We start from the raw sequence: 18,642 nt of genomic DNA on the forward strand, positions 1-18,642 counted from the left end.
ATTCGAAAGCGGTGTTCCATATAGTTACCGACACACTCGCGGAAAAATCTGGATTGAGGACAAACGCATCAAACGAAATGCTGTTAAGGAGAATACTCAAGAATATTGCAAATATAATGGAAGAAAAAAATGTGTGTCTTGATGTTTGATATTTAAAAAAAAAAACCAAAAAATTTGTGCAGAAAAAATTAAGCGTGAATTTGTGTATTTTCAGATCTAATCGTGGTTCAACCCCCATTGCCCATTTAACGTAAGAGATCAACTTGAGGATCTCGAATCAGGGCCTATAGATAAAATTATCAGATAACTCGTGACTGTTCTGAAAACATTGGTACATCAATACAGACATATGTGCACTGTTTATATTGTCATGCTTTTTTTTTTTTTTGTGGTTGCTAATTATTTTTACTTATGTTTCATTTTGCATTTGTTGCTATTATTCAAGTGATTTCATTTTTTTTTTGTCTTATCATAGTATTTATTTACATCTTTTTGTTTATATTTTATTTTCTATCACCCTTCTTAGAAGAAATAAATGAGATAACACAACGTTTAATGATCAGAATCTGATAATTAAATGTTGTGTTATCTCAATTATTCATTATCTCTCATGTCAGCTCATTCACTTTTTCCTTTTTTGTTATTAGTCTAGCTTTTTTTAGTATTTAATATTCTCCTTTTTAATAGGATTATTTTTTGGTACATCAATAACATTACACCAACTCAAAGTAGATGTTAGGCTTGTCGCTTCGGAATTTAACCTGGCCGATGCCCTTACTAGAGTGTCTAATAGTTGGTTAAAATTGATTGATAAAACTTCTGAAATGGCAGCAAGTGGTATTATAGGTACTTCGCTATCCTCCAAAGAAATCGAGCACGTTCATGGATCTACAGGACAATATGGCAGGAAGAAAACATTGCACTTCGTTCGTAAAATCGACCCGTCAGTGAGCAAGGAAGAAGTATTACTGAAAAGAATACATACTGAAAATTATAAAAATTTTATACCTACTTTATTAATCCTTAAAATAAAAGTTTTGGCACTCCTATTGCGTAAATGTATACCATATGCCCTGCCTTTTTGGCACCCCAAATGGTAGAAACAACCTTTACAGCTTAACTTACTTGAAACTTGCTACTGACCTCATTTCATTTTTTAATCTTTTATGTTTGTCCCATTCAATAATTTTTTTGTCGATTTCAATGAGTAGTTCTAAATAAATGGGATAAATGACCAGGTCTACTAAATCGTTCTTTTTACCAAAAGTACATAATAGTGCAAGAGTTAATGGTCATCAAACTGTTTTCAATATATAAGTTAAGCAACTTTATGAAGTTAAAAAGAGCATTTCAAGAGAACTGCCCTATTCATTAAGGTACTCCTCTTAATGAATAGGACAATTTTAATTAACTCCCCCTTAGGTCACACAAAAGCTTCATTTATTCAGTTTAAAAAAAAGGTGCAAACAACTTCGCCAATTATTAGCCACATTTTTATAAGAAATACCCATTGCAGAAATTAACTGAAGTATATATCACATATATACTTTAGTTATTTTTAATATAAATTTTAGATCAATAAAAGCTCTTTCAATTTAAGTAAGGATTATTGTAACTATCGCAACATCAAATTACATATAATGCAGGTAATAAAGATTTCACCAAATACTGACTTGTATTTTATATCAAATACTAGCAAATGTCTTTACCCTTTATTGGCCAATGATCCGTAAATGGGAAAACACGTCGAACAGAATAATAGAGCACTGGAAATTTATTTTAATGCAATTATTTAGATATAAAACAATACTAAAAAATAAATCAATGTAATTTATTCAGTTTAACTCATTGTATGCTAAGTGCAGGTAATGAACCCCGAAAAAAAGTTAAAAAAACTTATTGCTAAATACCATCATTTTCTTCAATATCTTGATAATTTTCAATATCTTCAATAATTTAATTCTTCAATAGATGTTGATTTTTTGCAAATTTGATATCTCAGCTAACTTCTTTTTATAGTTCACAGTTTTCCTTTAATTTTCTTTTAATACCTTTTGTTATTCAACTTTTCTCTTTTCACAAGCTGCTTTATTTTCACAAGCTACTTTTGCAGCTATCTTCAAGCTTCGTGTTGTAAGACTGTAATGTGAAAAAAAAACAACTGTAAAACAGAATTTTTGAGGTAATCTTCTTTTGTTTAATTTGTAGTGAAGGATAAGTGAAAATATTGGAGTCTTTGTCTAATAGACTAGATGAACCATTAAATGGGAATGGAAACTTGAGTTCTATTGATGTGTTGTGAGAGGCTATTTTTTATAATTCAAAAGAATTCAAAAAATACTTGCAATTTGAAACCATGAAGCACCAATTAACTATTGAAAGAAATTTTTTTAACTAATGTTGATTTATTAACCTTTACTTCTTCAAAACTTAAATTTGTATTAATATCCACAGTATTGTTTCGAATAGAAAAATCAATTGAATCATCTTTTACTCCAGGTTGAGTTCTTGCATTGTTGTGATGTCATATTGATACGCTTTAGAAAATAAACCAAATAACTTAGAATGTGAAACTGTATCCCCTGGGTAGTTTTATTTATCATTGTTTGATAGACATCAGAATACATATTTTTAAGTGGCTTAAAAACTGTGCTGACCAAAGGCTGCAACCAGTTGCGGATGTGAACTGGAAGTTTTACACCTCATGTCTTTCTAGAATTAAAATCAGTGGCCTTGCAGAACTAATATTTGAAAAAAATATTTTTTCAAACCGTAACTTAACAAAACCTTGTTTAGTCCAGCAAGAAACACTCAATGTTGCTCCTTCACTATTATGAGGTGGTATGACCAGCTGCATTTATACAAGCTATATTAGTAATGGTTCTTTGTTGCCACTTGTTTGACTCTGAGTATATTTTGATCCTTTTACTTACAACAATACATTTTGGTGTATGATCTAGTTGTGACCCTGTTTCATCCATATTCCAAATACATTTTAGTTTATTAAATAATTTTCCCCGTCTATACATATTTGTGGCAAAGAATATGTTGGCTCTGGACAACGAAGACTTGCACAACCATGACTCTCTTTAAGTTGTTGCTACCAGTTTTCAAGATTTTGAAAATTTAATCTTTTTTTTTTGTTGCTAACTTAGCAGCATAATTAATAACTGTTATTTTCAAAAACCAATTCCTATTTGGGTACAATTGCCAGCATAATACTTTTTTCAAGATCGTCTTTAATTGGCTTTTTCCCTAGTTATGCTCTTATTTTAGATTTTCTATAGGTAGTGGCCTGCATATTTAAACGTGGAACTTTTTTATATACCTTTTTGTTGAGACATACCATTTATTACCAGTTTCATATTAGAATCTGAATTGTCTTCAGCATTCCTTTTTGTTGAGACATACCATTTATTACTAGTTTCATATTAGAATCTGAATTGTCTTCAGCATGCATTTTTTTAATTATACTTAAAGTTGGTTTAATGATAACATTTGACTTATGATTTTTCAGTATGTTTTAACTTTTTTGTTTTTTCGTATTTAATACTATTTTTAACTAAAAAAAAAAATAGTAATTATAGAAACAAGTCTACAAACATATGTAAATAAAATAAATCAAAAAATATATATTGATTACTTTTTTTTTACCTTTAACGCAACATCCAAATTTTCATTCAGTATGTATAATATAATATAAATTCAGTATGTATGTATAATTTTATTCAGTATGTATAATCAAGTTAATTTAAGTAAAATTTGGATGTTGCTTACCAGTTAACAACCTTAATTTAACTTTTTTCACACAAGTTATGTGTCAAATTTTATCACACTTAGTTATTTATTATGTCACATGAATTATAACTAAGTTGAGAAAATCTTGTTTTAAATTTTTAGAAAAAATATTTTAGTTAAATACTTTTATTATAACTGTTGTCCAATCGATACTATTTATTATCTATAGCCAGTAAGTGAATTATATAACCGTCCAGTAAATGGTATATCAGGAAAGGTTTAGTTTAGTTCAGTTAAAACATTCTGTGAGGCATAACTTTGGTTTCAAAACAGGGCGAAGTTAAAATACACTTATTACGTTTACGACGGAAGAACTTTTGTAAACAGCTATTTTTAAAGTTTTTCGACATTCGCATAATTTAAAAGTAAAACTTTCGCATGATTAGTATAAATTTAGTGCGGACTTTGATCGTATTCTGAATGATACTTTCTTGCGCTGACCTTGTTTTATAGGTAGCGGGACGTCAGAGCGATAAGTTTAAAAGCGAAAGAACGTTAGAGCGAAAAGTATTCGAGGGAAAGAACGTTAAAGCGAAAAGTTTAAAAGCGAAAACCGGGAAATCGAGTATCGTAATAAGTTCAACAACAACAACGTTATTATTGAGATAACAGAAACTAATGAACCAGAAACATCGGAAGAAATACCTCAACCAACAATTAAATTTTCTAAAACACAAGAATCAGCAGAAGCCCCTATGGTGATATGCCAAAACTCTCTCGAAAACCAAATTATAAACAACGATACCAATAACTTGAATAAAACAGAACCAAAGACACCCGAGCAAATGCCACAACCGCCTGAAATAAATTCTCAAACACAGGAAACAGAAGCTCACATAGAAGAAAGCCAAAGTTTTAACAATAATAATATTGAAAACAAAATCGAACCTCACAACGACAACATCGTAAATGAAGCAAACATAATGCTAAAAGAAAAAGTAGAAGAACCAGAAAAAAAAAATCGAACTTCCCTCAGAATATCTTTGCTTAGATTATACTGGGAGGCATATTTACAACTTAAATTTATTCTACGACTTCGATAAAACAAAATGCTCGGAAGATGAACTATTAATATTTAAGGCATACAAAAAAGCAGAATATGATCAGAGAAAATTCGAAAGACAAATAAAAAGAAACAAAGCAAATAAGATACCCTACGATCAATCAAGGGATTATATTAAAAGCAATACACAAATCCAAAAAAATTCTTCATACAATCATGATGACTGGACTTGAAACTAATACAAAAAACAAAAGTAATACTTCAAAAATTAAAACTATAAAAATTATATTAGAAAATAAAAAATATTGAAAAAAATTAAAAAAAAATTTCAAAAATTAATAAAAAACAAATTAAAAAAAATACAGTATCCATAAGCTTTAAACTAAGATAAAAAAACAAAGGTATAACATTAAAAAGTAAAACTACAAAATTAACAAAAAAATTTTATAAAATTTAAAAATAAAAAAAAATATTATTATTGAGATAATTTTTTGTTATTTTATTATTATTTCAATGTTATATTATAGATTATTTGGCGTTTAAATTTTTATTTTTTTAAATAGTTTATATTTTTTATTATAGTTATAGTTTAGAGTTATTTATTTATTTGGTATTCTAGCTGAGAGTAATAGTTACAGTGCAACAAAAAGATATAAAATCTTCCATAAAAATTATTTTTGCACTACAAGTTATCTGATAAAAAATAGACTTGCATAATTTCTTATTGATATTATTTCATTTTAATTTCTTTTTTGATATTTATACTTTCATTTCAAGCAAAAGATTGTTTCTTTGTTTAAATTAAAGTTATTCATAAAATTAAAAAGATACAAATTAATAATGTGCTTTTATTTTGATTAGGTATGGTGAGTTAGACTGTTTACCCTTGATACTTTTAGAAATGATAAGATACTTAAACCTCAAGTATTGATGTTTAAATTTTGAGTCATAAACTAAAAGCCAGAGCAAATATATCAACACAACATATTTAAAATAGACACATATAAAGGTTAGTTTTTAATATAAATTATTATCTAGTTGATAATGATATTTACAAATTTTACTATTTCTGTAAATTATGTTATTAAATTTATATGGATACATTAATGCAATCAAATTGTTTAATATAACTCTGGTACTATCTCATTTTTTGTTAGAATTAAAGAAACATAGCTTTGATCAGAGCTAAAAGCATTTTTCAAAAAACATGGATATTTTTTTTCAGTGAGCAAATCCAAGTTTTGCTGTTATTGTAAAATCCAGACCCAATTTATTTAAAATAAGCCTCCATTGTGAATGATTAGCTAAAAGTGAATGCAATAGAAAAACTTTATTAAAATGCAGAAAATTTTATTTATGTTTTTTAGTCAAAAATAGATTTTTTTGAGCAGTTTTATGGATTCATACTTTTTAATTTTTTTAAAAGCTTGTTAAACAAGCACAGTTCAGAAATTGACCTTTTAGATTTAAAACCCTGCACAGGGTTGCCACTATAATTTTAAAAGTCTTTCCCTAAGTATTCCCTGAGTGAATAATGTTTTGTCCTGAGTTTAGCTTTTTATATTACCTACATTTTCCCTGGGTTTTCCATATTATTTCCGGAATCCGTGGTATTTAGACAAGGAAAAACTAGAAAACCCTGTATGTATCTATATAGAACCCTTATATGTTGTCCGAAAGTTTTTTCCATATTTTGTTGACAAAAAGTAAAAATTAAAATGCAAAACTGCAATTTTTTTTTTATTAATGATAGACTGCCTGCCCCAACCAAACCCTCAGTCGATGTAGCAGCACTCCCTTGCGGGTCAGGCTATTTGTCAGTCGATGTAGCAGCACTCCCTTGCGAGTCAGGCTATTTGTCAGTCGATGTAGCAACACTCTGCGCATGATTTACAGTAAAAAAAATAAAAATAAAAACATTTTATTAAAAAAAATAAAAAAAAATACATTTTATTAAAAAAATAAAAATAAAAACATTGTTTATATTGTTAAAAACATTCAGAATGTTTTTAAAAACATTCTGGTCAATTAAATTTGCGTTTTTGTGGTTTTTTTATAAAATAATAAATTTGTAATTAAATTAATGGTTTTGACTTTCGTCCAACACGCAAATGTTGGACGAAAGTCAAAAGTAATTAAAACTGACGTATGTGTTGGCGTAAGAATCACTTCTTTAATTCTGTGTAAATATGTATATATATATGTATATATATACATATATATATATATATATATATATATATATATATATATATATATATATATATATATATATATATATTTATATATATATATATAAATATATATATATATATATATATATATATATATATATATAAACATATATATAAACATATATATATATATATTTATAAAAATATAAATTTAATTAGATTCTAAATGTACTAAATACAATGAAACAATGCAAATATTTTTTATCAGTTTTAAAACTGAACACAAAAAACAGTTTTTAATAAGAAACTATCAATAAGTTTCTTCTTTGCATTTAATAGTTCTAAAACTGAATCTAACTCCATTGATTCTTTTTCTGTTTCGTCACATTTTCTTTTTAAAGCAGTTGCTTTTTTAAGCATTGTTAGGTCATTATTTTTGTGAGCATCTTCAACAGATTGAATAAAATTTTTGTTTAATATACAACATGCTGTCACAAGTAAATTCTTTTTTTTCTTCTACTTCTTTAATTTCTTCTAATAAGATTGCTCTTTGGTGGTTTGATTTGCACTCTTCCCTTGAATTAACTAACTAGTTTAAACTATTGTAAATAATTTCATAAAAAACTATTTTACAAAAATGGGAAAAAAATTTTCCCTGCGTATTCCCTGATTAAAAAAAAAAATTCACTGAGTTTTCCAGGTTTTCCCTGGGATTCATGTTATTTCCAGGTTGAGCAGCAACCCTGCCAGCAGGTGGCACATTTTCTCTGCTAAACTCATTTGGTACTGTTGTGTGGCTGACTTAACTGATAATATTAATGCATTTGTGATATTTATAGTGTCAGTTTGAACTTTTTGAGAACTCATATGATCTCTTAAAATGCAATGCGAAACTATTGAGTCTGACTGAATATTTTCGTTTAGAATTGATTTGTTTATGCTGAAACCTCTTTCTACAAAAGCTTGACCATGACTTACAGTTAAAATCATTTTGATAATAGAAGAAAGTTCCTTATGTTTGGTTATATCCAGTTCATGAAAAAAGGTTTTTTTTAGTATAGAATACTGAAGTATGAATTTATCACTTTGTGTTGCAGATATAATCTTTAAACTAACAAAATTTTTAGTTTATTTTGATTAAACTCGATTGATGATGCTTTGAGTTCGATTGGTTCAAAACAACTTGCATTTGCTATGATTGCAGAGCCTAATGGGATGCATTTCAACAGATTTTCTATGGTTTTTGTGAGAAATAAAACACATTCATTTCTAAACGGTTTTACTTCATTAAGAGTGATTTTATCTTTTTTTAAAAGTTCTTTTATTGAAACTTCAGCGGCAAAACCCATAATAACATCTTTCTTGTGTAGCAAGTCATCTTTTTTATAGAGATCTGATTTTTTTAAATCACTACCTTTTTTGCAACTTTGAATTACTGATGGTTTAATGAATAAAGTTAAAACATGTTATCAATTCCCTAAGATCATTGTACATGTATGGGAATCATTGGTTGATCGGTCTGATATAACTGAAAAATTGTAATTTTGAAACAGTCAAAAGTCATTTGACGCTTTTTGAACATTAAAAAAATTTTTTGAGGAAGGCTGTTTGGACTTCATCTCTTCTAGCAGGAGTATTATGCAATATTTGATATGCCCCGTAAGAATACTTTTTAAATTCCACTCAGAATCGACCTTAAAAGCTCTGTGTATTAAATGCAAACTACAACTCCCAATGTCAAATAAAGACTTTAATTCACACTCATTTTGGTATATAGAAAGTTCTTTAAAAAACTTCCAATTTGTATTAGGCCCATCGATAGATACTTGGATCATTTTTGGTATGTCCAAACATTCTATTTCTTTATTAAAACCTTTTAGCATATGCGCTGCAGAAGAGTGTCCAAGAAAAACTGAATTCAAATATTGCACATTAAGCTGGTTTTCTAAAGTATTCCAAAATCTAACAATAATATCCATTTGACAATTTTGTGTAACTTTGTTTAAACTTTTATCAAACGAGACAACATAACATGGTGAACTTTTGATGGTTTTAAGAAGTAACGATTTAAAATATGATGCTAACCCAAAATTAATCATATAACCTATTTTTGTTCTTCCTAATGTTAGTCCTTTTGCAACTTTACTATCTGGAAACATACTAGTAAATAATTGGCTCATATTAGCAGAAGCATTGTTTGACAATCCATACATAACAGTTGCAAGAGCCCATTTAATTTCAGATCTTGTTTCTTCATTAGAAACAACAAGCTCTTAAGTTCTTTGACCTACTGCCAGGGGTACTGTTGTTGTAATAGTAGAATTTTTTACAACAGGTTTCAAAAAGTGACTTTTGGATTTAGCTAAAACATTAATTTGGTGCTTTTTACCTTCATTATGACTCTTAACTGCCCGAACTCCTATATTTGACAAGTTAAAGGTTTTGCAGCAATTTGCTACATCTAGCAAATTTATTATCATTAGTCTTTACAAGCCATTCTTTATACTCTGGGTGAGTAAGCCAATCATTTGAAAAAAATGTTTGATCCATTTTATTTATTATTGTAACTCTAAAAAAATGCATTCTTCTTATAACCATATTATATATTTATAGATAAAATGATTACAAATTATAAAATTGAATATAATACATTTTTATATTATATATTTAGGCTCCATTTATAAAGGACATCACGCAAATAGGGTTGTGGTCAAGATAAAAAGTGAAAAAGAGCACAAGGGAAAGGAAGAGGGTTATAAGAAAAGGATGTCACTTTCTAGATTTTTTATTTCAATGTTTTTATGAAGTTGTTATAAAATGATATTTTTTATTTTATTTTTCAAAAGTGTGGCAACAGTCTCAAACATCATTGTGAGATTAAACCAAACCAAATTTAAAATAAATCGTACAACCTTACAAAAAATTACTAATAATATACATTATGAATTTTAACTAGTTTTAACTATTGTAAATAATTTCATAAAAAACTATTTTACAAAAATGGGAAAAAAATTTTCCCTGGGTATTCCCTGATTAAAAAAAAAAATTCACTGAGTTTTCCAGGTTGAGCGGCAACCCTGCCAGCAGGTGGCACATTTTCAGAAAAGACATTTAAAGGGGGCGGGCCTTTGAAATTCTAATGTTCAAGTGAAGAAATTTCTAGAAACACTGCAAGCCTTAAACTTTTCACATACTTATACTAATATCAAAAAATAATATTTTGCCTAAAAAAAATATTTTAATTTTAGGAACATAAAAAATTCAACACTTTTTGGGAACCGACCCTAACCGACCATCTACTAAAATTCATTCTCGTGTTACTCGTCATTCAATTAATTTGCATCCTTTCACTATGACTGCTACTAAGTGCTCCAAAAATTCTTATTCGTCTAGTTTTTTTCCTCAAACATCAGTCCTTTGAAATTCACTTCCTTCATCTTTTTTTCCTGATCCATATAATTTGCAACCTATTAAGTTATCTGTTATCTTGCTATACAAACTTTATCTTTTCTCTTCCAGTAACTTCCAACTCTAAAAATGATTGCTTGCAGCCTTGTTGGAAGTGAAGATAATAAAAAAAAAAACACTTCCAATGTTGGCCCAACATATCGTATTAGCTGGGATGTTATGCATGTTACACTTTTTTTTTGTAACAAAATTCTTTTTTTAGTAATAAAAAAACTACCAATTGAATAAACAAAGTAAATGATATAAAATCCCAAAGTGAAGTATAAAACCCCAAATGATATAAAATCCTAAAGTAAATGATATAAAATCCCAAAGAAGAAAACTAAGAATTAAATTCATCTATAACCAGCAATTTATGCATAAAAAAACTATTTATTACTAACCTAGTTCAAAAACTATGTAACAATAATATTCAGTATATTGAATACGCTGAACATCAAACAAATAGGATAAAAAAGGCCATTACCAACCAATCTGTAGAAAAAAATAATTAAATTTTTGTACTAAGTAATGCAAATAAAAACTTTAATATAACTGCCTCACAAACAACTCATAACACAATAATTAACAATAACAAAACATTTAGTTAAAACATAAAAAGTAAATAAGTTTCTCACCAATCAATCATCACCATTGAAACTAGTTAAACTAATTTGCCGAACACACTTTGTAAGCTTTTTCATTTAAGCAGAACCTTTTCCACAATAATGATGGAATTTTCAATTTTACATGCCAATGATCCAAAAAACATTACGCAGAATAATTTTTGAACTATTGGCATGTTTTTAAACTACAATAAAAACATAATCCAGAACTGCCTTCATAAAATCTTTTAGGCATCAATCAAGAAGAATCCACACAGTTATTGATTAAATCATATCCTTGAAGTGTTATACATAAAAGAACATTAGTATTAGTCCTTTTTGACACAGGCTCTGAGCTATTAATCATTTCTCTAAAATATCTAATAAAAAATTTAGTCTAACTCTATAAAAATACCTACTCTTCTGTCTCCTTATTATTGTCCTAGAATATATGACCTTTGAAAATTAGCAATTTTAATATAAATAGTCAATTACGTTTTCCTTTAACCCATTTCTATAAAAATTGACCCATTTATATAAAAATAATGACGTTAAAGCATGAGAAAAAAATGTGAAACGCTAAGCATATTTACATACTCCACAAGGCGATAGCTGTAATAAAATATCACATCCGCCTAAAATATCACATCCCCCATAGAAAAACCGAAATCGAGAATGCGTTTTCAAGTTATTGCACTTAGAAGTGTATCTAGTACGTCCGAAATATTCAAGTACAAAAACAATAAAATTAAAAACGCAACGACCAAGATTCATAAAGCGGTTTGTAAATAATATACTATAAATGAAGTTAGCATTAAATGGTAATATATTTTAAATTCATACTTATGAAACTTTGATCTTAATATATTGCGTGACAATAATTATATAGATTACACATGGGGGATGTGATATTTTAGATACAAAATACTAATACTTTGCAGTATTTTAAATGTTACATAGGGGGATGTAATATTTTAAAAGCCTAAATAAGGGGGATGTGATATTTTACATAGGAATTTCAGATTCTTATTGTGATATATATATACAGATTACACATGGGGGATGTGATATTTTAGATACCAAATACTAATACATTGCAGTATTTTAATAGTTACATAGGGGGATGTAATATTTTAGAAGCCTGAATAAGGGGGATGTGATATTTTACGTAGGAATTTCAGCTTCTTATTGTGATATATTTACAGATTACACATGAGGGATGTGATATTTTAGATACCAAATACTAATACTTTGCAGTATTTTATATGTTACATAGGGGGATGTAATATTTTAGAAGCCTGAATAAGGGGGATGTGATATTTTACGTAGGAATTTCAGCTTCTTATTGTGATATATATACAGATTACACATGGGGGATGTGTTATTTTAGATACCAAATACTAATACTTTGCAGTATTTTAAATGTTACATAGGGGGATCTCTTTCGCACACTATTTTATAAGCAAATTCTTTTTTTTAACTGATATCTAACTTTTTGAACTCTAATGTAATTTGTTATACAATTTTATTGAATGGAAATTTGTTTTTTAATTACTACAATGTCTAAAGTCAATTACTATATTTTACTTATTTTGACTTTTGGTAATTTGTGAAATTAAACTTAAACCAAAGTTTGTTTATACGTTTAATAATATATTTCAAAATTTTCATGTGCTACAAATTTTTGCATGTTAATTTATATATTTTTATATATTTTATTATATATATATATATAGAGAGAGAGATTTCTTCTTTTCTTTTTAAACTTCTAGCAGTGTTTCGTGGAAAACCTAAATAAATTGTATAAATTTATTTTTTATGTTTTAAAATGTATTTATTAAAGTTATAAATATCAACCATTGTATTGGTTAATTTTTTATAAGATTTATTATGTAATAAATGTTATATTATTTATTATTAATTTTACTTTTTAGTAATAAATTTGTTCACAACAAAATGAAGTTTTATTTTTAAAAACAATGCATCCTATATGGTACTATCGATTCGGGATGCAAAAGTCACATTTTATCTAGAAATAAATATTTAAGGTTAAATCATTTTTCTATTTGAAAATAATGTTTAAAAGTAATTGAAATATTTCTTAATACCCATTTATCTTTTTTTTGATTTTTTCTAGTTTTTGGACCAGTTTCACTTCCGCAAATACGACACAATCCATCCAACTATCCTGCCAACATTTTTGACCTATTGGTTTAGCTTTATCATTTTTTTTTCGTTTCTTTTTAAATGTAATTTTATATAAAAGTAATATAAATATTTTTAACACTATAAACAACCTTACTAACCTCCTTCATCTAATAGTAGTTGCACCACTTTCTTCCTATATGCATTCACTTCTTCAATTGGAAAGGTGTTCACTAATTCTTCTCCATTTATATAATTTTCAGCAAACTAACAATAGGTCTGCATATATATATATATATATATATATATATATATATATATATATATATATATATATATATATATATATATATATATATATCACAAGTGAGAAAATTCACACACATTTTGAAACTCAACTGATGATGTTGTAAATGCCAAGGTTTCTTGTACATATAATGATAATAATAATATAAGAATAAAAACAATATTATATAAAATTTTTTTGTTTAGTTAAATAATGTTACCTTAAGGCAAAATACTCCACATGATATACTGTCAGCTTGTTTAGCATGTGGCGATGTTAATATTCTAAACTTTTCAATAATACCATATCTCTGTTGTAAGTAACGACTGAAGTATAATAGTAGAAAAATTATAAAAGATGTAAAAACAAAATTTTGAGATACCAATCACTAGATTAAAAAGTCATCATACTTCCATTTGGATTCTTCTTTTTTTATTGAATTAATCAGCTCTCCCATAGGATTTATATAATGAATGGTTTTATCATCTGGTTTAATTATCTAAAACAGAAGTAAGTTTTAATGTTAAGTTTTAACTTTGGTTCCCTGTAAAAAAGCTCACTGAAAATTAGGTTTCTTGAACTCAAAGAAGTTAACTATTTCAAAAAACTATTTTACATACAGCCAGCGTCCAATGGAATTTTGCCACCATGCAGCATATTAACATTTCTAATTTAAAGAGCTCTTTCTGTAAATAAATTTGTATTAATTAAATTATATATATAAATATATATATATATATATATATATATATATATATATATATATATATATATATATATATATATATATATATTCATCAAATAAAATAATCTATATATATATATATATATATATGTATATATATATATATATGTATATATATATATATATATATATATATATATATATATATATATATATATATATATATATATATATATATATATAGATTCATCAAATAAAATAACGACAGTATTACATTTACAGAAGATAGCATAATGTTATAAATTTTTAGACCTTCTATTTTTTCACCGGGTAGGGATAATGTTTAAAATTGATTTTATTTAGGTAAGTTTACATAGAAATCTTCAGTTTACTAGTGCGCCACTGAATAATATATACCTTTCACTATCTTCAACTATGCAGCTTTTTTTTGTATAAAACATCTCTAGAAAATTGCACATAAATTAAAATAAAAATCCAACATGAAGGTATTTGAAGAAAATTTTTTAATACATACCTTCACTATCTTCAACTACAGAGCTTTTTATTGTCTCCTCTGCCTTATTTGTCTCGTCTATAAAATTGAACATAAATATAAAATTACAGGATAACAAATATAAATGAAACTGCAATTATTTAATACATACCTTCACTGTCTGTAACTACGAAGCTTTTTATTGAATCTGCCTCCTCTACAAAATCTACATACCTCTACAAATCTACCATACATTAAATAAAATGTCAACACTTATAAATAAAAAGGTATTTTTTTTATTACATACCTTCACTATCTTCAACTAAAAAGCTTTTTATTGTCTCCTCTGCCTTATTTGCCTCTAAAAAATTGGATAGAAATTAAAATAAAAAGATAACAAATATAAATGTAAAGGTAATTTTTTAAGACATACCTTCACTATCTTTAACTACAAAGCTTTTAATTATCTGCTCTGCCTTATTTGCTTCTAGAAAATTGAACAAAAAATAAAATATGGAAAAAAAATGCTTAAGCAGACCAAAAGTTGAAACATAAAAAGAAAATCTGTTGTTACTATTTACCCTTTATGCTTTCCACCAATGAATGTTTTTTTTCGATTTCTATTTCATTTTTTGTTGTAATTGTTTCTAAAGTAGAGGGTACAAAAGTCTTTCAAATTAGAAAAAAATTGGTTGTTTAGCAATAATGTTCATGAAACTCTTTAGCTTTCTTTTTAAAAGTTAAAAAAAGTAGTTATTGGAAAACTTGTATATAAGTTGTGCGCATACCTTTATCACAAATGCCTTCGAGAAATTTCTTAACATGGGCTCTTTGTGGGTTCCTTTTATAATAACTTTATTACTACTCAGTTTGTAATTTCCACATTTTGTAATATCGCTTACTTCATAAGGTCCTTTAAACCGTGGCTTGAAAGCTGCGCCTTTGCTTCTTCTCCCTCTAATATCAAGTAACAAAACTTTGTCCCCAATTTCAATGCATTCTTCATTAGATTTGATATTTTTTGAAACTCTTTTATCGTAATATTTTTTTTGTTTCTTTTGAGCTTCTGTAATGTTCTAAAATTTATAACTATTGTAATTAGAAAAAAAAAAAAAAAAAAGATGGTATCTTAAAAATTAAATTAAAGTTAAGTGGTAAAAGTGATTACTTTAGTGACCAAATTGGTTAAGTTTTCAATATAAATTTTATTTTTTTCGATTTCAGCTTTAACTTCATCTTCATTTGCGGGGAAAAGACCGACCTCCTAAATAACAATGCATACTGGTGTTGGTATACTAAATTATGAGTGGAAAGTAAATATAATTGCTTAAAATGATATCCAAATATACTTACTTCTTTGAACTCACTTCTGCAAACAGGTGAACGACCACCAAACATCAACTCAAAAGGTGACACTTTTGTAGACGTTTGTCTTTCAATTCGTAATGGATATAAAACTATATCTAGAAACTCATCCCAGTTTGACTGGTTTTCGTCGACAAGTTTTCTGATTTTCCTAATTAACGCAATTTCAAAATAATGATGTTATTATCATTATTTTATTTTGAACTTAAACAATGATAAAATAATGCACACCTTTTTATATTTTTATTTGTATTTTCATCTTGTCCATTTGTTTGAGGGTGATAAACAGCAGTTCTTCGTCGTTCGATACCCAAGATCTTGTATACCTCATCGTTTAACTAATTAAATAACGGAAAAAAATGAATTATTTTTATTACTTGCTATCGTAAATGCTGTATTATACAAAATCAAAAGGTTTTATTCTAATTCATCCTTAAAGGATTCGACCTAATGTTGTTCCTACGGGTCTGCATTATATAAAAAAAATTAAAAAATACCTCATTGCAAAACTCAGTTCCATTGTCAGTAAGTATGACGGATGGAAAACCAAAGGTTGTAACTAAATTTATAATCGCTCTTGCTACCGTTATTGCTTCCTTATTTGGTAATGCGTAAGCAATAGGCCATTTAGAAAATAAATTGGTGCAACTCATGAAGTATCTGTTACCCATTGATGTTTTAGTAAATGGTCCGGCGAAGTCTAAACCAATAATTTCCCATACTCTGGTCTAAACACAAGATTTCAACATAATGCAACATAACAAAGTAAACATAATACATTATACATTCGTATAATATACTAAATTAAGGATTCTGAATTCTAGAAAGATATTAAAAAACACTTTATTAAGTTACTATTATGGAATGTAAAGGTTCGGATGCGGAAAGCAGTTGACCCGATGTTTGACATCGAATGCATTGTTTTATCTATTAAAAGAGTTATTTTTTTGTTCCTTTTTTAACTTTTTATCTTATTTTCCCAAGGCCGATGGTAGTGGTTTTACAACTTACTATGATAATAAAATAAAAATAATGCAATTAAATAAATTTAAAAGCAAAATACTTTACCCATTTTTTAATATCTCCGGTAATATTAGGCCAATAATGTTTTTCCATTATTTTCATTATTGTTTTGTTGGTGCCACCATGACCCCCTAAAGGACTGTCATGTTCCGCAGCAAAAAATTTTTTTTGCTCTTTCGTATCCACAACAATATCCGCATAATATAAATTTCCACATATCTTTACTCTACGCTTCAACTTGTTATCTAAGGGTAGTAAATATTGAACAAGTATAATTTCGATTTTATTTATTTCAATGAAATCATTGAATTTGAGTTTTGTTTTTTATTACCAGTACCTAGCACACAATAACTTTTTGACACATTTCTCAAACTTCGTTTTTCATCTTTTCGAAAACCAGCTGGATAAGTGCTCTCTGTTAAATATGCTAAAATGTTTTTAAAGTAATGTTCGTTTTATTTCACCTTTTCCATTTTTAACTTTTAAGTTTTTCAAAATTGTAATGAGTATATCAAACCTGTTTACATATTTTGAGTTAGGGACTATTTATATACATACATAATCGTTAGAAAATCAATAAGTATGTCTTAATGGCTCATACGGAAAGCAGTTAGGCTACACTTGCTGACGGCTTCGCCGAAAGATTGTGACTTATGTTGTGGTCTGGAGAGGCATTTTGTTGACTAACCTGTACGACTAGCCTTGGTAGGTAAAGTGTGACTCGGTAAGGCAAGTAGTAGAAGGGGGATAAATTTCAATGCCTACTTAGTATTAAGATTACACGTAGAAAATTAAACTACTTAGATTAAATTAAGTTGAAGAAAAGTAAAAATATTTAATAATTAGAATAGAAACTTTTGAATAAAAAAGTAACAAGAATATTATTTAAATATTTTCAATGTTTTTTAAAGATGTTTGAGACCAGTATTATGCGTAATAAAATTTGAATAGCTCTGGGTTTCTGACACGTCAGACGTAGGTGTATTTAAAACAAAAATTTGTGCGCTCAACTTTTAACCTCAAATAATAAATATTTACTAATATAATTTCACTTCACTTTGCTTAAACTCAGTCCTTTTCTAAACTGCTCAAGTCGAACTGTTTGACAAATTTATAATTACCGGCAATTTATGTTCGGAATTTTGTTACCACGGCTACGCGTTTGTACTCGACTCGTTGAATTAAAATTAAAAAGTCTTTCATATGCCAATCGAATCGATAGTCAATTTTATTATCTAACTTAATCATTTTATTTAAACCAACATGCTTTCATCCTTATTTTAAACTTGTCAAATTCCTCGCTATCTAACTGTCATTATAAACACCACTTTTAATTGTTGTTGAAATCCTCGTCGTACAATGTGGGACACGGTTTAAAGCATTTGTATCATTAAGTAAATAAAATAAACCAAATATTATAAGTGTGTACAAATAGAAATTTATTATTATTGCTCAATTGTTTCGTTGTCGAAATGATTAAAATATTCGCGAAAGCATTTCGATGTCGCAGTGGGCTTAAAACAACAATAATCAACATGCTGTTTTGATTTCAAATTAGTTAACAGTAAATAATCGCAATTCCCAAATTTTTTATGTTCGTCTTTTCCATAATATTATA

The 18,642-nt window shown here is 27.3% G+C and overlaps 1 protein-coding gene and 1 long non-coding RNA gene across 2 annotated transcripts; one reads left to right on the forward strand and one right to left on the reverse strand.

Annotated features, from left to right (window-relative positions):
* The first annotated feature begins 11,654 nt into the window (after positions 1 to 11,654).
* Positions 11,655 to 13,449, forward strand: LOC136078221 (uncharacterized). Its single transcript, XR_010637613.1, has 3 exons — positions 11,655 to 11,848; positions 12,962 to 13,075; positions 13,165 to 13,449. It is a non-coding gene; the product is annotated as an uncharacterized LOC136078221 (long non-coding RNA).
* LOC136078220 (uncharacterized) lies at positions 12,715 to 14,601 on the reverse strand. The gene is made up of 6 exons (XM_065793481.1): positions 14,561 to 14,601; positions 14,079 to 14,144; positions 13,869 to 13,957; positions 13,679 to 13,784; positions 13,334 to 13,439; positions 12,715 to 13,232 (listed from the first exon to the last, which is right to left on the reverse strand). The coding sequence occupies exons 2-6, from the start codon at positions 14,121 to 14,123 to the stop codon at positions 13,129 to 13,131; spliced, it is 450 nt and encodes a 149-aa protein (XP_065649553.1). The 5' UTR covers positions 14,124 to 14,144; positions 14,561 to 14,601; the 3' UTR covers positions 12,715 to 13,128.
* Between the last annotated feature and the right edge of the window lie 4,041 nt (positions 14,602 to 18,642).

This window comes from Hydra vulgaris, chromosome 03, assembly GCF_038396675.1.
Source record: "Hydra vulgaris chromosome 03, alternate assembly HydraT2T_AEP".
In the NCBI taxonomy this organism is placed as follows: domain Eukaryota; kingdom Metazoa; phylum Cnidaria; class Hydrozoa; order Anthoathecata; family Hydridae; genus Hydra; species Hydra vulgaris.

Coding starts and splice junctions, on each gene's coding strand:
- LOC136078220 (XM_065793481.1), bottom strand. CDS start 14,123: ATGTTAATATGCTGCATGGTGGCAAAATTCCATTGGACGCTGGCT. Junction 13,958..14,078: donor AATTCCATTGGACGCTGGCT/GTATGTAAAATA, acceptor CTTCTGTTTTAG/ATAATTAAACCAGATGATAA. Junction 13,233..13,333: donor ACTACTATTAGATGAAGGAG/GTTAGTAAGGTT, acceptor CTAAACCAATAG/GTCAAAAATGTTGGCAGGAT.